This window comes from Mustelus asterias, chromosome 8 (assembly GCF_964213995.1).
Source record: "Mustelus asterias chromosome 8, sMusAst1.hap1.1, whole genome shotgun sequence".
NCBI lineage: Eukaryota > Metazoa > Chordata > Chondrichthyes > Carcharhiniformes > Triakidae > Mustelus > Mustelus asterias.
In genome coordinates, this window is record NC_135808.1 from 124566412 (window position 1) to 124590779 (window position 24368).

The 24368-nt window shown below is 42.6% G+C and overlaps 1 protein-coding gene across 1 annotated transcript in view; it reads right to left on the minus strand.

The window, feature by feature from the left end:
- Positions 1-11095: 11095 nt before the first annotated feature.
- Positions 11096-24368, minus strand: part of LOC144497517 (serine/threonine-protein kinase N2-like) — a 118828-nt gene continuing 105555 nt past the window's right edge. The window contains exons 17-22 of the mRNA XM_078218903.1: positions 23336-23398; positions 21407-21483; positions 19614-19756; positions 19421-19528; positions 16217-16297; positions 11096-13293 (exon numbers count right to left, since the gene is read on the minus strand). Of these exons, the coding sequence (XP_078075029.1) occupies positions 13090-13293; positions 16217-16297; positions 19421-19528; positions 19614-19756; positions 21407-21483; positions 23336-23398 (676 nt within the window). The 3' untranslated portion in view covers positions 11096-13089. The remainder of the gene's footprint in view (positions 13294-16216; positions 16298-19420; positions 19529-19613; positions 19757-21406; positions 21484-23335; positions 23399-24368) is intronic.

A 24368-nucleotide genomic window follows, 5' to 3' on the forward strand; every position in this document is an offset into this window, starting at 1 on the left:
TTACTAATACCTAGGGGCTTGTACCAAAATTAGGAGAGCTGTTTCACAGAGTGGTCAAGTAACACCCACAGTCGGACTCTCAGCATCATACTTTACAACATCCCCGATACCACCATCACCATCCCTGGGTAGATCCCCGTCTCACTTGCAAAACAGACACAGCAGAGATGGTAGCATGGTGGTATACAGTCAGGAGGGAGTTGCCCTGGGAATCCTCAATATCAACTCTGGACACTATGGCATCAACCATGGGCAAGGAAACCTCCTGCTGATTAACACCTACCATTCCCCATCAGCTGCTGAATCAGCACTCCATGTTGAACATCACTTAGAAGAAGCACTGGGGATGCCAAGGGCACAGAGTATCCTCTGGTTGGAGGATTTCAATGTACATCACCACGAGTGGCTTGGTAGCATTCCCGCAGAGTGAGCTGGTGGGTTCTAAAGGGCATAACTGCTAGACTGGATCTGTGGCAAGTGGTTAGAGAAAAACATACTTGACCTAACCTGCCTGCTGCAGATGCATACATGACAGGATCTGTAGGAGTGACCACCGCATAGTCCTTGTGAAATCATTATGAGAACACCTTCCATCGTGGTGTGTGGCACTACCACTGTGCTAAATGGAATAGACTTCGAACAAATCGAGCAACTCAGGACTGGGAAACTGAGGTGCCCGAGGGCCTCCTGGCCCAGCATATCCCCCAGTCTACTATTGGATCAACCCTGGTTCAATGAAGCATGCAGGAGGGCATGCCAGGAGCTGCACCAGGCATACCTAAAAATGATACACAACCTGGTGAAGTTACAACACAGGAACACTCGAGTGGCAAACAGCAAAATCTACCAGCAATATAGACGAAGCTCAGAGATTCCACAACCAACAGATCATATCTAAGCTCTGCAGTCCTGCCACATCCAGTCGTGAATGGCGATGGATAATTAAACAACTCACTGGAGGAAGAGGTTTCACAAGTACCCCACCCTCAATGATGGAGGAGTCCAGCACATCAATGCAAAAGGTAAGGCTGAAGCATTCGCAACAATCTTCAGCCAGAAGTGCCGAGTGGATGGTCCATCTCTGCCTCCTCTCGAGGTCTCCAGCATCACAGATGTCAGTCTTCAGCCAATTCGATTCACTCCATGTGATATTAACAAATGGCTGAAAGGTACTAGATACTGCCAAGGCTACGGGCCCTGACAATACTCCTGCAATAGTACTGAAGACTTGTGCTCCAGAACTTGTCGCTCCCCCAGCCAAGCTGTTCTAGTACAGCGACAACACTGACATCAACCTGGCAATGTAGAAAATTGCCCAGGTATGTCCTGTGCACAAAAGTCATGATGTGGAGATGCCGGCGTTGGACTGGGGTAAACACAGTAAGAAGTTTAACAACACCAGGTTAAAGTCCAACAGGTTTATTTGGTAGCAAAAGCCACACAAGCTTTCGAGGCTCTGAGCCCCTTCTGCAGGTGAGTGGGAATTGAATTCCCACTCACCTGCAGAAGGGGCTCAGAGCCTCGAAAGCTTGTGTGGCTTTTGCTACCAAATAAACCTGTTGGACTTTAACCTGGTGTTGTTAAACTTCTTACTGTGCACAAAAAGCAGGACAAATCCATCCCAGCCAGTTACCACCCCATCAGTCTATTCTCAATCATTAGTGAAGTGATGGAAAGGGTCATCAACAGTGCTATTAAATGGCAGTTGCTCAGCAATAACGTTCATGGACGCTCAGTTTGTGTTCCAGCAGGGTCACTCAGTTCCTGTCCTCATTACAGCCTTCGTTCAAACATGGACAAAAGGTGAATTCCAGAGGTGAGGTGAGAGTGACAGCCCTCGACATCAAGGCAGCATTTGATCAAGTGTGACATCAAGGAGCCCGAGCAAAACTGCAGAGTAAATGGGAATCATGGGGGAAAACTCTTTCCTGCTTTGAATCACACAGAAGATGTCTGTGGTCAGTGAAGGTCAATTATCTCAGTTCCAGGGCAGCATTGCAAGGAGTTCCTGTCCGAAACCCAACCATCTTCAGCTTCTTCATCAATGAACTTCCTTCCATCAGTCAGAAGTGGGGATGTTCGCTGATGATTGTTCAACGTTCAACACCATTCGCGACGATTCAGATGCTGAAGCAGTCCATGTCCAAATGCAGCAAGACTTGGCTAATATCCAGGCTTGGACTACCAAATAGCAAGTAACATTCGCACCAACACAAGTGCCAAGCAATGACCATCTCCAACAAGAGAGAATCTAACCATCACCCCTTGACATTCAATGATATTACAATCTCCATACACAATCCTCAGAGTTACCACTGGCCAGAAACTTTACTGGACTAGCCACATAAATACTGTGGCTACTAGAGCAGGTCAGAGGCTAGGAATCCTGCAGTAACTCACCTGATTAATGTAGATAGTGGACAGGCTTTGGTTAATCAATGGAGGAATGTGATGCCATACCCTCTACTTCCCTAGATGGGCACTGTTCCAACAAGTCATGAACCTTGACAACTTGGGTGGCACAGTGGTTAGTACTGCTGTCTCAGCGCCAGGGACCCGGGTTCAATTCTCAGCTTGGGTCACAGTCTTTGTGGAGTCTGCACGTTCTCCCCTTGTCTGTGTGGGTTTCCTCTGGGTGCTCCGGTTTCCTCCCATAGCCTGAAAGGCCTGTGGTTAGGTGCATTGGCTATGCTAAATTCTCCCTCAGTGTATCCGAACAGGTGCCGAAGTGTGGCGACTAGGGGATTTTCGTTAATGTAAGCCTATTTGTGACTATAAATAAACTTTAACCATCCAAAACAGCCCACTTGATTGACACCCCACTCACAAATATTCACTCTCTCCACCACTGACACTCAGTGGCAACAGTGTGCACCAAAGATGCACTGCAGGAATTCATCAAGGTTCCTCATACAAGACCTTCCAAACCCACAACTGTTACCATCTAGAAGGACAAAGGCAGCAGACTATAGGAAAACCACTACCTGGAAGTATCCTTCCAAGCCACTTGCCATCCTGACTTGGAAATATATCACCGCTCTTTCACTGTTCGCTGGGTCAAAACCCTGGAACTCCCTCCCTAACAGCACTGTGGGTGGACCTACACCACATGGATCGTAGCGGTTCAAGAAAGCAACTCACCACCTTCTTGGGGCCTATTAGGGATGTGCAATAAGCAACACCCACATCCCATGAATGAAATTTTAAAAAAAAACCACATCTTACCCTTTCAGCATTCCAAAGGGATCAGCTGCCCTTCTACCTCCTCATTGTTCAAGACCTCAAAACACTCCTTCCAGCTAAAGCAGCGATTTACTTGCACTTCTTTCAATCTAGTCTATTGTATTCACTGTTCACACTGATTTTCTTCTACACAGTAAGAAGTCTCACAACACCAGGTTAAAGTCCACCAGGTTATTTGGAATCGTAGCTTTCGGAGCACTGCTCCCCTCTGAAAGCTCGTGATTCCAAATAAACCGGTTGGGACTTTAACCTGGTGTTGAGACACTTCTGATTGTGCCCACCCCAGTCCAACACTGGCATCTCCACGTCATTTTCTTCTACACCGAGACGACCAAACGCAGGTGGGGTGACTGATTTGTGGAATGCCTCAGTTCTGTCCGCAAGTATGACCCCAACTTTCCGGTGACCTGTAATTTTAATTCTCCACCTTGCTCTCATCTGTGTCCTCTGCCTCCTGTACTTTGTACTGAGGCTTAAGGCAAAGCTGAGGAACAGAACCTCTTTCAATAAGGTGCTTTTACAGCCTTCTGGATTCAGATCGAGTTCGACAACTTCACACCATAAACTCTGCCCCCATTTTGTTTCCTTTTCCAAGCAGGTTTCAGCTTTTCTTAGCTTTGCCTTCAGTCAGCAGCACATCTGCTCTAGGCACAACTTTGGTTCATTTTCTTGGCCCCATCAGACTAACTTTTCTGTCATTCAATATCTCCTCTCTCTTCCACCCTATCACAGACCTTCCTCTTGTCCTTGTTGGTTGAGTAAGGGGTGGGTGGGACAATTACACAATCACATCTCAACTCTCCCCAATTTTGATGAAAGGTCACAGCACTGAAAAATTAACTGTTTCACTCTACAGATTTTATTTCAGACTATCTCCATGTCTTTCAAAAACCAACTGCCTCTTAATTTTTACCTCATCCATTCTTCCATCATTGCCACTTCCACCGATATTCTGCCAGCATCGTCTTCCTTCATAAACACCGAGTATTCGTGCAGTATTCTCGCCTTGTCCTGCACCTCTCTGTACATGTTACCCTATTTGTCCCTAACAGCACTTATTCCACTCTTACGACCCACTATTAATTTCAAGCTTATGGAAGATTTTTGGGTTCCCTTTCACGTCAGCTAGCCGTTCTATTTGACGGTCTTCAATCCCCTTTTCCACCTATTGTTCTCACTTGGAGTTCACCATTTGAATGGAATGTGGGACAGCTTAATAGGAACAGGGATATTGGATTCACTGAGGAACTTATTCAATTAGTAAGAAGTCTCACAACACCGGGTTAAAGTCCAACAGGTTCATCTGGAATCACGAGCTTTCGGAGCACTTCTCCTTCATCAGGTGAATGTTTATTCGGTCAATGGTCAAGGTCACCTGATGAAGGGACAGCGCTCCGAAAGCTCGTGATTCCAAATAAACCTGGACTTTAACCTGGTGATGAGACTTCTTACTGTGCCCACCCCAGTCCAATGCTGGCATCTCCACATCATATTAGGACCAGGTTCAACGTTCTTATCAATGTATTATGAGCTATCTCAACCAACTAGTTCCATTTCTAATTCACCCTGAAACTTAACTGGAAAACTCACTTGGAACCTCAACTCTTTTTGGAGTTAACACATGACGGACAAAATGAACAAAGTTTGGGCAGCATGGTGGCACAGTGGTCAGCACTGCTGCCTCACAGCGCCAGGGACCTGGGTTCAGTTCTGGCCTTGGGTCAGTGTGTGTGGAGTTTGCATGTTCTCTGTGTCTACGTGGGTTTCCTCTGGGTGCTCTGGTTTCCTCCCAGTCTAAAGGTGTGCGGGCTAGGTTGATTGGCCGTGCTAAATTACCCCATAGTGTCAGGGAGATTAGCAGGGTAAATACATGGGATTATGGCTTGGGTGGGATCGATGCAGATTCGATGGGCCGAATAGCCGCCTCCTTTTGCACTAAAGGGATTTTACGAAAGGAGAAAAGAAATTACTTGCTGAATTTGGTTGCTACAACACACGTGCTTTGAGGAAAGGTCATTGATCTGAAACCTTAGCTGTTTGTCTCTCCACAGATGCTAATAGCATCGCATTGTACTTTGATGGTGTGCACTTAAACCCCCAAGCTACGCATTAAAACACAAGCACATCAGACTGGAAGTTAAGTGAAAAAATATAATGCAAATATAGTTATAACACAAGCACATTAGCAGCACAATTAGAAAAATTAAATTAGGTTATTTGAATATTCTTGTATTACACACAGTCACTAATTTGTCAAAAGGTTTACACTTTCTTTCTCTGCATTAATTTGAACTGGACATGGATGTGAGAACATTGTTTCATTGCCCTTCAGCCTACCTCAGATCAAAAAGCTAGTGACCAACTACTGCACCAAAATTGTCCCCACCTAGTTGACACCTAGGTAAATCATTACTTGAGTGAACCAGAAGCATGCACTTGGCTGAGAAATACTGAGCTCCCTTTTAAGACAATCTGAGTGCACATTCAAGGTCACAAACCTCCACTCTGGCATAGTTTTTTCCAGCTTCTCTCACACACACACACACACACACTCACGCAATGCAAAAGATCAATGAAACCCAATGCTGAAGGCATCTCAAAGAAATTGGCAGGTGAATGGGAGGATACATAACTCAGTCAAATAAATGAAATAACTGGGTGGTACAGTGGTTAGCACTGCTGCCTCTCAGCGCCAGGGACCCGGGTTCAATTCCCGGCTTGGGTCACTGTGTGGAGTTTGCACATTCTCCCCATGACTGTTTGGGTTTCCTCCCACAGTCCAAAGATGTGCTGGTTAGGTGGATTGGCCATGCTAAATTGCCCCATAAGTATCAGGGGGACTGGCTGGAGTAAATGCATAAGATTATGGGGATAGGGCCTGGTTGGGATTGTGGTCGGTACAGACTTGATGGGCCAAATGGTTTCCTTCCGCACTGCAGGATTCTATGATTTTAACTGCTGGGAAGGAGACAGAAGATGCACAATGGAGTGAAATCATGGTGGAAATTTTAAGATGGAATATTTTATACCTACTGTACTGGGAGCGAGTATGGGAAAACAAGTCCTGGCTGATACGGTGACAGTGGGCAGGCCAGAAGAGGAATGAGCAAGGACAGAGCTGGATTTCCCGAAAAGTGGAGAGGAGGGTTGAGCAAAGTAATCACTGGGTAAAAAGAATCAGGTCAGAAAGCACAAAAGTGTTCAAGGTTGAGGCAAGGGCAGACATAGACAATGCAAGTGTAGTTGGAAGCAAACCATTGAGTGATGGAAAGGATGTAGCATTGGAAGTTTTGGCCGGCTTAAACAGCAGACCACATTTCTGTTCTTGCATAATGTAGCTCGAGTGAATAGGGAAGAGAATATAGTCAGGAAAAGGGAACAACATTTAGAGATTCCTGGGTAGAGGAATATGACATCAGTTATTTTTTTGTCACAAGTAGTCTTACATTAACACTGCAATGAAGTTACTGTGAAAGTCCCCATGTCACCACATTCCGGCGTCTGTTCGGGTACACCGAGGGAGAATTTAGCGTGTCTTTCAGATTGTGGGAGGAAACCGGAGCACACGGGGAGAATGTGCAGACTCCGCACAGACAGTGACCCAAGTCAGGAATTGAACCCGAGTCCTTGGCGCTGTGAAGCCACAATGTTAACCACTGTGTCGCCAACAGTAATCTTCAGGATAACCTTAAAGATCACATGCTTTTGCTTGTGGAGAGGCATAATACAGGTTAGAGTATTGAATAGACTAGGATAGTTGTGTGGAAAGCACAACCAGCTTTGTGGCCTCTTACTTGAAGAAAAAATGGACTAAGCGTAGACTGACCCCTGCTGCCATGGCCACAATGATAGTCCCAATTGGAGACTTGATGATTTAAGTCTTGGAGTTGGGAGGTAGAAGTGAGAAAGGTAGAAGTGAGAAAACAATTCAGCAAAGAAAGAACTTTGCTGCATATATAGATGGAGGTGGTGTGAGAAGCTTGTGGATTCCTCCATCAGTGGATAACAGATAAAAAGAGTGCTGGAAATACTCAATAGAAATTACAGAAACCCTACAGTGCAGAAGGAGGCCATTCGGCCCATCGAGTCTGCACCGACCACAATCCCACCCAGGCCCTACCCCCACATATTTACCCGCTAATCCCTCTAACCTACGCATCTCAGGACTCTAAGGGGCAATTTTTAACCTGGCCAATCAACCTAACCCGCACATCTTTGGACTGTGGGAGGAAACCGGAGCACCTGGAGGAAATCCACGCAGACACGAGGAGAATGTGCAAACTCCACACAGACAGTGACCCGAGCCGGGAATCAAACCCAGGTTCCTGGAGCTGTGAAGCAGCAGTGCTAACCACTGTGCTACCGTGCCGCCCCCTATCCGACAGCTTGGGTGGAGAGAGAAACAGAGGTAACCTTGAGGCTAATAAGATTTCTTTAGAACTGAAGAGGTAGAAAGGTGATGGTTTTATTCCGTTGGGACAGGGTGGGGGGGGTGGGGAAGAGGGAGGAAGGTGGGTGAGAGGGTAGGAGCGGGTAGAACAAAAAGATCAAGGTTAGGTTAGAGGGCGGAATAGGTTAAATATCATAGAACAAAAGGCAAGAGGAGTGTTAATGGTTGTAAAGAGTGAATGCATAGATCCATAATGGGAGAATAAAGGAAAGCCCTGTCTGAAAGCAAAATCATGAAAACAAGATACAGACTGGTCCCCCTTGTCCTCAAGTTTCCATCCCATCAGCCTCCACATTCAAAGGATCATCCTCTGCCATTCCCACCATATCCAGCACAATGCCACCACCAGATACAGCATTGTCCTCCCCTCCCATCTGCATTCCAAAGGGACTGTTCCCTTGGCGACATCCAGGTGCACTCTATTATCATGAACTCTCCATCCCCTTCCCATGGCACCTTCCCCTGGAATCGCAGAAGGTGCAAACACTTGCCCTTTTACCTCCTCTCTCACTGCCCAAAGCCCCAGACAATTCTTCCAGGTGAAGGAGTGATTTACTAATACTTCTTCCAATTTGGCATCCTGTATTTACTGCTCACAAAGCCGTCTCCACACACTGGGGAGACTAAACGCAAACTAGACCTCCACTCATTTCACAAGCATAACCCTGACCTTCCAGTCACTTGCCATTTCAATTCACTATCTGGTTCTCATGCTCACATTTCTATTCTCGGCCGGCTACAACGTTCCAGTGAATCCCAACACAAATTGGAGGAACAGCATCTCAACTTCTGCTTTGACACTTTACAGCCTTCCAGACTCCACATTGAACGTAACAACTTCAGACCATCAACTCTGTCCTCCATTTTGATTAGTTTCTTTTGGCTTGTGCTAGTCTGTATCTTGTTTCCATGTTTTTGCCTTCAGGCAGAGTTGTTCATTATTCTGCCATTGTCATTCACACTTTGTTTTGCTACAACCACTACCATTTCCTTGGCCTTGTGTTCAATTACATCTTTTGCATTTTTTAAATCTCTCCCGAACTATCCTTTACCTTCCTTTTCATTCTATCTGAATCTTTCTCCTATTTTCAACAGCATGAAAGCCATCACATTTCTACCTCTCCAATTCTGAACAAGTGTCATTTTGCACTCGCAACGTTAATGGTTTTCCCTCCCACAGATGGCACCAGGCTGGTTAGATTTTTCCCCACACCCACATTTCTATTCAGGTTTCCAGCTTGCCCTGTATTTTGCTTTTATTTTCCTGAGGTTGGCGATCCGAGTGTGAAAAAAGATAAGGAAGCAGAGGTGATTGACATGGGAGATGGAAAGATTGAGGGGCAGCCATGGGAAATGTGGGATTGAGGTGGCTAGCAAGGCAAAAAGTCAAGAGATGACAAGATGGTGGAGTGTAGGTTGCTGGAGTTAACAATGAGAAGTTACTTAACACCCAGACTAAGGGGGTGAAGGAGTGGGGAATGAGGAGAGCAATTGAAAAGAAGATCAAGTTGGAAGAGAGTGAGGTTTTGAAAGGTGAAGCTGCCAGTGGGCACAGATATTAAAGAGGACAACATTTTCTCTGTGGTGATTTGGAATGCATAGCTGAGAGAGATTTCCACAAATAGAAGGATTTCCTGGCTTGGCCATATTCTTGACAACGGTAGGATTCCTGCAAGACAAAAGGATGGCAAGGATTTGCTTGCAAGGGAGTGGACATTTAGGGGTGATGCCAAGTGAGGAGAGTGACTGGTACTCTCTCAATCGGACGGTGGCATTTAGTGAAGGGGGAAGAGAGATGGGGTATGAGTTAGAGAAGTTAACTCTTGAAAAAGTACAAAGTAGGCGAAACAACAGAGGTTGTAGCTCAGAGAGCCAGGACACTTAGTGAAACCAAAGCAACAAGGCAGGCAGAGTGGGTTTGTGGACTCTGTCCAAGTCAAACTCAAGCCTGTACAGTGCAGGAGGGAAGCTAGTGTCAAGAAGGAAGGATAGTCAAGGAAGGATGGATCAAACAAGACATGATTTTGGAAAATGAAGTGAAAAGAGCAGATGGCAGGATGAGAAGTAGACCATTTTTAAAAAAAAGTCAGAATTGTAATCATCTAGAACACTGATGAAAGAAAATTGGGATGAATGTCAACTGCTGTGAGCCCCATGCTGAGCCTATGATAGAAAGAGTCACAAATCTTTCCCTTCTGCATTCCTCCAACCTATTGTGCCTCCTGAAATCTAGAATTATTGAGGGATGACTTGAAAGTGATCTTTAAGATTATAAAAGGGTTTAATAGGGCAGCCACCGGGATGATACTTACATTTATAAATGTAAAAGCTAGATGACGTAACAAAGATGGTCATTAATAAATCTAATAATGAATCCACTTTTTTGTATCCAAAGAGTGGTTGGAATATGTAATATGGAGTGTCAAGACAAATAGCATAGATGCATTAAAGAGAAAGCCAAGTACTTGAGGAAGGTGTGAATAGCATATGCAGGTCGTGTTAGCAGGTTGGGAATTGGTTTGTGTGCAACATAGACACTGGCATTAGCCAGTTGGGTTAAATGGCCAGTTTTGGTGTTGTAAATCAATGTGAAATCCCTTTGGCACACCAATAGCAGCTATGCCTTCAACCATAGGCCTGAAACTCTGGAACTACCTCCCTAAAACATGCTTCCTTCTCTTAACAATCTCCCTAAAATCCATACTTTTAACACCATTAACTTATCTTTAACTCACTGCTGATTTTGTCAGGATTATGCTTCTAAATCCTAAAGAATACTAATCTGGTTAAAGAGGCACATTATAAATGCAAGTTGCTGCAGATTCTAGAAAGAAGTCCCACAATGGGGATATCTAATGATACAAAGTTACAAGAATACTGATGTCCACCATTTCTACATTTTAAAAGACTTTTAAAAATTCATATCATAAGGAACATGACTAATGGTAGAAATTAAGGAAAAGATACAGAGGCATGCAAGAAATCATTTTTCAGATGCTGAAGCATATAGTGTGTTGCACAACTATATTTCAGAGCTCTTCTGAAAGTTGATGGATGAAGCCAAGAGAAACCTTCCGAACCAGAAGGTTACAGGTTTGAACAGAGTTAAGAACACAAGAAATAGGAGAAGTAGGCCACAGTTGAATTTCTATATCAACTTAGCTTTCCTATCCTATGCCCATAACATTTCATTCTCTTAGTGCCAAAACATCTATACACCTTGGTAGGGAGAGAGAGGGTGAGGGAGTGAGAGAGTAGGCGGGAGCTCCAACTGGGAGTGCCCATGTGTAAATGTCAAGGCGAGTACATGATTGGAGGCCAAAGAGGAGGAATTTTTTTTTTTTAATTAAAAAGGAATTGTATTGCACGTACACACAAAAGAGGACAAATGGAACAAACATACCCTACTTAAAATGTTTTAATTTTGTGCATTTAAATGTAATGACTGCAAAACCCTTTTCAATGTTTCTCAACCAGAGACTCTGCTGGGCACATGTAAAGGTAAATGCATAGTAGTGTACCATTCCGAAACACGCCTTCTTTCATTTTCTTACAAAGTGCTTAAGCAGCCACTTTATAATGAATATACCATGAATAACGTAAAATATTCTCAATAATTTGAAATCGGACTAAAACGTTTGTTTAAAAAAATGTCAGAGATAAAATTAGTGCTTTTGAGCTCATCTCTGTGCTTTCACCCGGCCCTCTACAACATTAGTGATTTAATTTTCTCTTTTTTAAAAAAAAAAATGTTTCTCTTCTCTCTATACACTTTGGAAACATACCTTTGCTAGCCGTTTACTTTTTTTAAAAAAAACTATTTAAAACTTTCATTAATTAACCCTGCTTATTTACATGTACTATTCTTTATAAAAAATGTCCATTTGCCATTTCAAATATTGCGGTATTTATTGCTATTGCCACCTTCTCGTGACCAGGACAGGATGAACAATGAAGAATGGAAAACAGTAGCTTATGTTTAAATTGTTTGGTTATTTGTGCAGTTTTTGACATGGAGCCTGCTGTGGTTAGCAAGAGAAAAAAAAGGGGGGGGGGGTTTCTTTAAAAACTTAAAAATATACAAACCATTATCAACAGTATGTAGTGTGTTGTTGAGTCAAATCACGATCTATGCATTATGATAGCCCAACAGTTAGAAACCACACTGACTAGCTACATTTTCAAAACACATTTCCCCGTGGCCATTGTGCATTAAAGGTGAACACTATAAATTCTGTGTGAATGTAAACTAAAATACTATAATCAAACATGTATACATTTCCATAAGAACTTAGAAGCTGAGAGTACTGTTGTCATGTACAGCAGATAAGAGGAAATGATCCACTGACTAAATGATATATAAACTATTAAAAATCTTTTTTGTGTTCTTTGATCATGGTACATCATAAGTAATAATTTGGGTTATGGAAATTTCAGAAGTGCGAGAGAAACAGGAGGATCTCACTCATGGCTAGTTCTTCACACTTAAGACTTACAGACAAAACATTTAAAAAATACACAGACTTTCTTCTCTTCATGAAGCGAATAGGCCAGCGCCCACCATTTTACATACAGTTCCAGGAACGTGGAGGTGACATTGCTGTTTGGCAAGTGGCTTTGGTAGGCTTTCAGTACCTGCAAAGAAATCTGTCTGGAAGCACTTAGTGCTGTCTCACAATGTTAAGGCATATTGCAAATCTACATAATAAATACAATTAAAATTTACAACATTAAGGTAAGGCATCAAACTAGCTTTTAAAATCATTATCTGGGACCAAATAATGTGCAGGGTAATCAGTCTGTTTGAAATGCACATTGCTTGGCCACACACAGTAATTATTTCATATCAGCAGTCAAGACAGTAGCTGCCTTATGCCAGGTGAGACCATACTGTAGTGTCATCAGCTGATAGCACCTCAAACTGAAGTGGTAATGTGGCAGAGAGAAAGTAGTTCTCCATTCAGCCCAAGGAATGATTCTTACGACACCCTCTCCTAATTAAGGCAACAATTACCATTTATAAAGTGAACAGACCATAGTAAGAGGAGTTTCTTTAGTACAGTTACAAGAAAGAACAGTGCAAAGTCTACACTGGGATTCCCTGACAGTCAGTCAGTCAGTTTGAGCAAAGCAGGGGAGATCAATGATGTAGGGCACAAACAAAAAGCTTTCCCAATGGTCCTAAAGGTGAAGGATTCAGAGTTGCCACTTCTTGCCATCGTGATGTTGTTCTTTCAGGGAGCTTCAGTTGCATGAATTTGGAGGACTACAGATGGCACAGACTGCAGTAAAAGGCTGGAAGTATCCATTATTTGCCACAAAGAGGGCATTTCTGTGAGCTACAGTTAGCGATGAATTCACAGTTTCTATACTCCATGAAAATGTACTTGTTGCATTTAACACCAATCTGCTATGTAGTCAAACTCCTTGAACATTCCCTGTTCCTCCTCGACCAGAACCCTTGGTTCTCGTGGTGGTGTAAGAATCGGTGCCTCTGAGGTAAATTCTTCGTCAAAATTACTGACATCTTCTCTATCTTGAATTATGGGCTGGAATGGAGGCTTTACCCTCTTTGCTAACAAAGCAATCCAATCAACAGCCTGTTAAAAGAAGGGGGATTTTAAAAAAATGGTCAGCAATGCTTTGGGTTAATAAGTATGTCAACTGCAGTTCAATTGAAATGGATCACGAGAGACCGCAGTGAGCATTGGCCCATCCAGTTATCTGCAAGTCAATTGTGGAATCGGTATAATTCATAACTGCTTCACCTGAAGCAGCATCCATAACTCAACAAGGACTTGCAATCATTCAGTTTATATGTCATGTCCTATAATTCAGGACAACTACATCAAGTCCCATTATTAAAGGTTTAGTTCATGCTCCTCCCTTATTCTTTTATCTAATGTAGGTGCAATATACTATAGCTATAACATATTTACACTTGCTGTCCACAATAGCTATTCCCCTCAAGAGAGAACACCATATAAATATTGAACCATAGAATCCCTATAGTGCAGCAAGATGCCATTCGGCCCATTGAGTCTGCACTGACTCTCTGAAAGAGCATCTTACTCAGGCCCAACCCTCTAGCTGATCCCCATAACCCCACACATTTATCATGGCTAATCCACCTAACCTACACAACTTTGGACTGTGAGGGGAAATAGGAGCACGCGGAGGAAACCACGCAAACACGGGGAGAAAGTGCAGACTCCACACAGTCACTCAAGGCTGGAATCGAACCTAGGTTCCTGACGCTGTGAGGCAGCAGTGCTAACCACTGTGCCAGCCGTTTACACAAACTCACAACTCCCTTCAAGACCATTAAAGTGCCAATGCTTAGACAGCACATGATGGAGCATCCACACAGACGTTTCAAGTTCCTCCTGAAGGGATTCCCTGAGCATTCCATAAAAGCAATACTGGCGTTACGCTACACAAAGTGTCAAACCCAAATGATCGGAGACCATCTTACTCAGTACTCATGGGAGGTAGGCAGGTACCCAACCAGAGTTAGGCTGAAACTTTAGTATCAATTCAAAGCTGTAGCTGTGTTGCACTAATAAAATTACAGCATAAACACCTCTTTGCTAAAAAGAGAAGCGTGTTGCCAAAGCTTTTCATCATGCCCTCATCAGGTCAAACACAAATTTCAAATAATTGTCACAATTTACAGTACAAGTGAAATGGATGTTCATTTGTTGGCAAGTCAACCCTAATGGCCAAGGTGTTGCCATGGAGAAAGCAACACAGGGAACAATCGGCTCCCCAAGCCTGTTAGAATTGCCATACCACAGGCCCGGTCACTGCAAACAAAAGGAATATGTTCAAGCCCTGGGTCATCAGGACAAACACAAGAATGACATATAAGAACATAAGAATTAGGAGCAGGAGTAGGCCATCTAGCCCCTCAAGCCTGCTCCGCCATTCAATAAGATCATGGCTGATCTGATAGTGGGTTCAGTTCCACTTACCCGCCCGCTCCCCATAACCCTTAATTCCCTTAATGGTTAAAAATCTATCTGTGACTTAAACACATTTAACGAGGTAGCCTCTACTGCTTCATTGGGCAGAGAATTCCAAAGATTCACTACCCTCTGGGAGAAGTTCCTCCTCAACTCTGTTCTAAATTGACTCCCCCGTATTTTGAGGTTATGCCCCCTAGTTCTTGTTTTCATTGTAAGTGGAAATAACCTCGCTGCTTCTACCCTGTCTAGCCCCTTCATTATCTTATATGTTTCTATAAGATCTCCCCTCAACCTTCTAAACTCCAATGAGTACAGGCCCAGTCTACTCAATCTCTCCTCATAAGCTAACCAGGAATCAACCTGGTGAACCTTCTCTGTACCCCCTCCAAAGCTAATATGTCCTTTCTTAAATAAGGGGACCAAAATTGTACACAGTACTCTAGGTGCAGCCTCACCAGTACCCTGTACAGTTGCAGCATGACCTCCCTGCTTTTATACACCATCCCTCTCGCGATAAAGGCCAACATTCCATTTGCCTTCTGGATTACCTGCTGCACCTGCAAACTGAGTTTTTGTGATTCATGCACAAGGACCCCCAGGTCCCTCTGCACGGTAGCATGTTGTAATTTTTCACCGTTTAAATAATAGTCCATTTTACTATTATTCCTTCCAAAGTGGATAACCTCACACTTACCAACGTTATACTCCATCTGCCAGATCCTTGCCCACTCACTTAGCCTATCCAAATCTCTCTGCAGACTCTGTGTCCTCCACGCAATTTGCTTTCCCACTCATCTTTGTGTCATATTTCAAACTATTATTTATACTGCAGGAGAAAAAGGTGCTGATTGGTTGGCAAGTTCAGTATTGCACTGGAGAAAGCATTTGGGAAGCACAGGCTTCCAAATGTCCCAGGGCTTGAACATATTCCTTTTGTTTGCAGTGACCGGGTCTGTGGTATGGCAATTCTAACAGGCTTGGGGAGCCGATTGTTCCCGGTGTTGCTTTCTCCATGGCAACACCTTGGCCATCAGGGTTGACTTGCCAACAAATGAACATCCATTTCGCTTGTACTGTAAATTGTGACAATTATTTGAAATTTGGGTTTGACCTGATGAGGGCCTGAAGAAAAGCTTTACCAACCCGTTTCTGCTCACCTTTTTGATAGTGACCTAAAGCCGGCAATCGTCATCTCTTGCCCTTCGTTGAATTACACTCCCTCTAAATTGTCCTAGGAAATGTTTCCCAAATTTGCACTCAAGTCACTGACCTTTTAATGGTTGACCAGGGGCTGTTAGTATCACTTAAGTTGTCATATATTCTTGCACTAGTTTTTGTTTGTCTCACAACCGCTGCCTTCTATTTTAACAGTATTTGGTCAGTTATGTTCCCTTATAGATCTTTTTCTTCACAACTTATTAAACAAACATATTTTTATTACTTTTGGAAACCATGCATAAATATTACACAGAACGCATTCACCCAACCATTCATATTCACCTCTATCCCGCACAAAATTACAGAATTGAAAAGTAATCAGAACATAAACACCTACTCTGAAAAACGCTTGTTTCTTTACATCTTCTGCATCCCTTTCACTTGCACCCAAACGCCGTTCTGGGTTCCGCCTCAGGAGCTAATGACAACAGTAATGCTAGTTAGTGTTTGCATAACTCCTTTCAGAAAAAGATCTACAATCATACATGTGCAGAAACAACAAGTTTAAACACACCAGTTACAACCAAGCGGGATCCAACACTGGCCCTTATTCTGCACAGATGGATTTTGATTTCGTACAATTCTGGTGTTAGCGCCCTTTAACTTCTCAGTTGCTATTACACAATATCTTTAATATTGCATAATATCTTTGCTGTCCGATGTCATTTGACAGGAATAGATACAATATACTTATGCACGTGGAATAGTTTTAGCAACAATTTGTGACAAGAAAAGTTTACACATTTCACCAGCTATTTCATGGATCCTGTCACACACCTATGAAGTTCTATTTGAAGATTGTTAATATTTAAACCTGACCAAGATTTGAACGCATCATTCAAGTTGCATCAACTAGGTGTTTAAAAGATGATATCATGTTATCGTTAAACTTCCCCACTGCTGTTATAATCCCAGCTGATGCTATTACAGCAGAGACAGATCCCAGAGCGGAACCCTGGCTCAACAGATTGTTAACTTTTATTTTCTGTTTAGACATGGATGAACAGAATCACAGGACTGATGATTAGCTTTCAATAAAACAACAAAACATTAAACATGAAAATATTGATGATACAGTACCCCGTCACCACATCTATATCTTCACAGATTTTTAAAGGTAACACAAGTTACAAAGGAGATCGTGTGTTATAATGCTCCAAGTACACAGTCTATGTAAGCCGACAGGCCAACTGTGATTAGGCACACCACACTCTGAAACCAAGTGGCAGCTGTTACCCAATATAAGTTCTGTGCCTTTCTATCCATGCCAACAGAACACCATTGATTCACAAGCTAGATTAAGGTGTCACCAACTTTTAGAATTGCTTCTGATGTCTAGCTTCTTACTAGCTGACTTCACCATGTCGGCATCTTTCAACTCTATTGTTAACTGGGAACCTCTCTCTGCCTTTTCTTTAACTTCAGTGAACAGTACCATGTTCAGATTCCAGTTTTGTCCCTTTGACTTCAGTCTTCCTGGGACTCCACTTTTCATTCCCTGTTTTCAAGAACTATCTGTTCTTTATAGCTTCTGGGATTTGCTTTCTGCACCTCAGTCCATTGTCCTACTTGTCCTGACAGTTTGCGTGCGAGCAGCTTTCTTCTCGGATAGCAGGATGCAACTGAACCACAATTGCTTGTGCTTTTCAATGTGGCTCCCTGATTGCTAAGCAACAGCTTAGCTTTTTTCTAACCTCTAATTGTTTTTACGTCATAAAGCTTTAATTACAACACAGGCAGAGTTTGAAATGAAACCAAAAGCCAGACATACAGGCACCTTTGTTTATCTTGAAGCTGACTAAAGTTTTAACCCTTTCACACACAAACACAGAATTAAACTTACTTAAACCTAACACCCACAGATTCAAATATAGATTACTTAAATCTACCCATTTCCTGACACTGCCCCTACAATGAAGCAAGACTTTTCCTGAATCCACTGCTCCACCATTTCATCAGACCATGGCCGATTCGATTGTGCTCTCAACTCTACTTGTGTGACTGCCTCTCTAACATAACCGAACAACTTCAATAACGGCATCTTTCAATACTACTAATAGTCACACAAGTTTAAAAATCCCACAAACTGCTATGAAAAAACAAAGGTCTTCTTATAGAAGAGTCTTCATAGAAATCATCATAGAAATCATAGAAACACTACAGTGCAGAAAGAGGCCATTCGGCCCATCGAGTCTGCACCGACCACAATCCCACCCAGACCCCACCCCCATATCCCTACATATTTTACCCACTAATCCCTCTAACCTACACATCTCAGGACACTAAGGGGCAATTTTAGCATGGCCAATCAACCTAACCCGCACATCTTTGGACTGTGGGAGGAAACCGGAGCACCCGAAGGAAACCCACGCAGACACGAGGAGAATGTGCAAACTCCACACAGACAGTGATCCAAGCCGGGAATCGAACCCAGGTCCCTGGAGCTGTGAAGCAGCAGTGCTAACCACTGTGCTACCGTGCCGCCCCTGTCTTCACAGACAGACACCAAGGTCTCATTACGTCAGATATCTGCATTGGACAAAAGGAGTTGTCCATGTTCTAATAATCAGAGACAGTTGGAATGTCTAAAGATAGGAGAAAACAATACCCAACTGAAGCAAGTAAAAACCTTACATCAATTGGATATGATGATTAAGCAAGTTAAGGTGATTGTGATTGGTTTCAAAAACTGTACTTTGGTATCATAGAAATCATGGAAACTACAGTGCAGAAGGAGGCCATTCGGCCCATTGTGTCTGCACTGACATCAATCCCACCCATGCCCTATCCCCACTAATCCCACCTATTTACCCCACTAATCCCTCTAACCTACGTATCCCAGGACACTAAGGCGCAAGTTAGCATGGCCAATACACCTAACCCGCACATCTTTGGACTGTGGGAAGAAATCGGAGCACCCGGAGGAAAAACCCACGCAGACACGGGGAGAACGTGCAAACTCCACACAGGCAGTGACCCAAGCCAGGAATCGAACCCGGGTCCCTGGAGCTGTGAGACAGCAGTGCTAACCACAGTGCCACCCCAATATGATGGGATGGAGATAACTCCTATTCTTTTTATTGATAATATGCTAATTACTTGTAATCAAAGCTGAGACTTTAATCGCCGATGTATTTCTGAATTTTTCACTCTGAATGGCTTTATTCAGAGTCTATAGCTATAGTTCTCTTTAATAAACCAACTTGAAACCACTCTGTCACTTTGTCTGGCTACTTGAGGGGAATGATAGTTTAAAATACAAGAAAACCATTGTGACAATCCCGAACATACATCCTTATTTTATAATGAATACATTTACATATTCATTTTTATTTCACATCAGTTTGATGAGCACCAATTCAAAGAACGCTTAAAAATCAAGGAAGCAGATGAAATAGTAATGGAAACGTACAGTTTTTACAATCTATCCAAAAAGAAGTGGAATTAATATTACTGACAACACTTCACAGAGCTTCAAAGTAGCCAAATTTGTTTTAAAAAAAGTTAATTTTTTGTTCTCAAATCGATTATTGAAACATACCCTTCTCATGACGGAGATGGAATCTGTAGATAAGAATCTTGGATATCGCACTTCATCATTTACAATACTATCGAAAACTTCTTCTTCATCATCCCCAGGAAATGGCGACTGACAAGAGGCAAGGGAAAAGTAATTTATATTGTTTAAATGCAGTGTGCATAATAAAATAATCACTCCGACCATTTGTACTCACCTCACCAACCAACATCTCATAGATAAGAACACCAAGTCCCCACCAGTCCACGGCTCTCGTGTATGAAGTTTCCGTCAGTACTTCTGGAGCAAGAAACTCAGGAGTGCCGCAAAATGTGCTTGTTCGATCGCCAAAACCCATTCCTGAAATAAATGTCGTCAACTGAGTCAATTTCACAGCTGTATTTACCAACAGAATCCAAAGTTGCATAACCTTTTATGTAACATAGTTAGGTCACTTAAATGATCTTAAAAGCAATGATAAGATGTTAAAATGAGTGGGAAGTGTACTCTCAAATTCATAGAATCCCTACAGTGCAGAAACAGGCCGTTTGGCCCATCGAGACTCTCCAACAGAACATCCTACCCAGACCCGATCCCCATAACCCCATATATTTACCCCGCTAATCTCTCTAACCTACACATCTTGGGTTACTAAGGGGCAATTTAGCATGGCCAATCCACCTAGCCTGCACATCTTTGGAGTGTGGGAAGAAACCAGAGCACCCAGAGGAAACATATGCAGATGCAGGGAGAACAAAATTGACAACTAGAAAAGCTTCTGGGGATGGCGGGACTGATGTATGAGGAGAGATTGACAAGGTTAGGATTGTTTTCGCTGGAGTTCAGACGAATGAGAGGGGGATCTCAAATACTTTTAAAATTCTAACAAGTCTAGACAGGATAGATGCAGGGAGGATGTTCTCAATGCTGAGGGGGTCCAGAACCAGGGGTCACAGTCTGAGGATTCAGGGTAGACCATTTAGGGTGGAGGTGAAGAAACATTTCTTCACCCAAAGAGTGGTGAGCCTATAGAGTTCATTACTACTGGAAGTAGTTGATGCCAAAACATTGAATGTATTCACGAGGCGGCTGGATATAGCACTTGGGGCGAATGGGATCAAAGGTTATGGGGAGAAAGCAGGATTAGGCTAATGAGTTGGATGATCAGCCATGACCTTAATGAATGGTGGAGCAGGCTTGAAGGGCCAAATGGCCTCCTCCTGCTCCTATCTTCTATATTGCTATGTTTCTATGTTTAAGCGGCATTTGGTACATGTAGATTCAAATCTGAAACTAATGTGGCAGGCCACATGGGAACATTCTGGGCACAAATCCCTCAAAATGGTTGTACAAGGAATCAAAATCTGTTCTAGTGGTTTATGCCAGTTAGCTTAATTGGGGGGGTACAGTGATGATTGTAAAATGCAATATCAGGTGATCTGCTTAGATCATGGTTCATTTTGGTACACAATTACTGCCTTCTAAGTAGCTGTGGATTGTCACTGCACTGCAGCCAGTTGCCTGGCCACGCTGCCTTCTTAGTAACTATTGCTTTGAGCACATGATCAGGTACCCGCACTGCTGACATGGCCAATGCATTATTGCACTTCCATTACTCAGCATTGACAACGTATAATCAATTTAATCCAGCATATTGGACAAGTTATTCCTTCTCTGCAGCACCTAAGCTGCTCATATGTTGTAACCGACAAGGAACTGGCAGACTTCCACAACTTATCAATATCAAGATTCACAACATTGCAAGCAGATTTACATTACAGATTTCAATCCCAAAAATATTTTGGCATGCATTTTAATTTGAGACAATGTACAACTACATATTTTGTTGTTAGAATGAAGATGGCAAGTGAAGGAACTAATCACCATAGAAAGCATCCTGCTATAGATCAATAGGAAGTAACTGCTAAAACACAAACAGTATTATGGGACAATATATGCATTCAAACTATCAGGATGTTTTCAGTGAACAGCAAGAGTTTTAATACCTACCCTCCTTGCAAAGACCAAAGTCAGCAATCTTCACATAGCCGTCACTATCCAACAACAGGTTATCTAGCTTTAAATCTCTGCAAGGGGACAACATTTTTATCAACTCTCTATACATTCAAAAAATTGCTCAAATTAATTTCTACTCAACAACTCAAGCTTACAAAAGGTAAAGGTTGTAATTTTCTTATTTGTACTCTGAGCATAAAAAGCCTCGTTAGCAGCAAGTGGAGAACAGTGCGACAACATTGTAACTCCAACTTTGAGCCGCACTCACCATTAGCAGAACCTTGAATGATTAACATCCAGGATTGAATCAAATCAAATAGCAGGTAGAGGATTTTATAGAATCACGGAACGATACAGAACAGCAGGCAGCCATTCAGCCCAGTGTGCCTACGTCAGCTCTTTGATCCAATTAGTCCCACTCCTCCCCGCCCTTCTCCCATAGCCCTGTACATTTCGTTTAGCAGCTCTCCAATTCTCTTTTGAATACTACTACTAAATCTGCTTCCACCACTCTTTATTAAAGGTATTTCAGGTCATGCGGTGTAAGGAATGGATATGCTGATGAGTGATGTAGGTGATGTATCATTGACAGTCAGCAATCTGCTAGACTCAGAGGTTGGAACACATGGAGCACATTGCTCAGCAGCAACATCTCTACCTGTTTAAATATAATGAACCAGTTTAAAGTACGTACTAGAGTGTGACTACGGTTTAAAGGAAGATAGGTCCAATATTATAATCTACAGATTCTTTAAAGTTTATTTATTAGTGTTACAAGTAGGCTTACATTAACACTGCAATGAAGTTACTGTGAAAATCCCCTATTCGGTGACACTGAGGGAAGAATTTAGCACGGCCAATGCACCTAACCAGCATGTCTTTTGGATTGTGGGAGGAAACCGGAGCACCCCGAGGAAACCCAAGCAGACACGGGGAGAACGTGCAGACGCTGCACCGACTCTAACCCAAGCAGGGAATAGAACCCGGGTCCCTGGCACTGTGAGGTAGCAGTGCTAACCACTGTGCCACCATACCGCCCCACACAACCTACAACTTCTATCTCCACACAGACCAGTGACCAAGTACAATCCTATCAGTACACAGATCAGAGGGACCATCAAAAATGGATCAAAATAATAAAAACGTGTTGCCTCTGGTTCCTTTACCAATCATATAAAACTGTATCCTCCTGATTACTGGCCTGTCACTGGAAACAGTTTCTCTTTGCTCACAAACATCTAACTATGATAGTAAAGATTTTATGGTTTAAAGGTACATTTTGGCTTTCAAACCTTATGGGTTTTCATTTGTCCAAGTATAAAAGATATGTGGTAATTGCAACATGGTAATTTTGCTAACCTTACGTAACATGCACGCAGTGTGTTTACTTCCCAGACATGCTGGGACCTCTGTTTAATGACACACAGTTCTTTTGACTTTTGGAAGATTGCCTTGTTGCTCAAAATTATTTGCAGAGCCTCATCCAGGAAGTGCGGTTAAGTGTTTTCTTGTTCACTCCATCAGCATTAAAACATTTGCATACTCCACAGCTGGACTATCAATAGTGTGCCTATTAAGTGGTTAGAAGGTGATTCAATAACTTTATTGCAATTGCGCAGCTAATTGCTGTTCAAGTCTAAGCAGAATATATTTAGTGTAAATGCTAGCATTGCTGAAACGAGAAAAAATAAACCCCTGAAACACAAAGGACACTTTTTCATGAAGCAGGGTCTGTAACAAAGCTCATCACACCAGAATTAGTATTAATACTAATTCAGTACTATTGCTATTGATATTCCGTACTATCCCAGCATCTGCAGTAATTTGCTTTTCTCGGTATTAATACATGTTGATACTTCTCTTCTGGCTAAAATGGATTCTAAAAGCAGACCATTAGCAAAAAGTAATCTTTCTCCTACTCACCTATAAACTATCCTGTGTTCGTGCAAATACTGCAAACCAAGAACCACACAAGCAGCATAAAACCTATTGCAGGGAAAGTCAAGTTAATGGTTAATATAAATAAAGCAATAATGCCTTCATTACAATTGTATTTTCCTCAGGCAATATGCAAAATTTAAAAAAGCAATAAATCCACAACTTTTTTAGAAAGTGTTCCCACAAGCTCTTCCAATAATGGGACCAATATTCCCTCCCCATTTGTCTGCTGAGGCTACCGGCTGCAAGGCCACTAGCAGACCTGAGGCAGCATGGAAACTGCAACAGACCAGCAGGAGTCTATTTACACAGGAACAGGAAGTCACTTAGCCCTTTGAGCCTGTTTCACCTTGCAATGAGATCAAACTGGTCCACAACCCAACTTCACATACTTGGTAGTGCAGAACCCGAATGCTGCTGGAGAGAGAAACATGTTTCCACATCCTTTCGTCTTCCACTCGCCTGGACAAATGCAAGAATGCAAAATTTCAAACAATCACAACAATTTATACTACAGGGAAAAGCTTGCTGGATCGATTGGCATTCTGGTGTTTGCCCTGATGGGTGCAAGATGAAAAGCTTCAGCAATATGTCTCTCTTTTCAGCAATATTATTACAATAAAACAGACTAATAGCTATGGCAATTAAGTGCATAAATTAGATTCTTTCCAAACTTGGGGTATAGATCTGTTAGCTTTTTTGAAAATGGATGCATTTGCAATTGTTTGAAGTATTAGGCTCTTCAGTTAATGTCATTTCCTGCACAAAAGGTATGTAATTTTCAAAATTCTTTCATGGGATAAATGTGCCACTGACAATGCCAACAGTTGCTGCTCAACCTTAGCTTCCGTTGAGATGGTGGTGAGCTATCTTCTTGAATCATTGCAGTCCATCGGGTGTAGTAAAGCAAGTAAAGTTTATTTACTAGTCACAAGTAAGGCTTACACTGCAATAAAATTACTGTGAAATTCCCCTAGTCGCCACACTCCGGCGCCTGTTCGGGTCAATGCACCCTAAC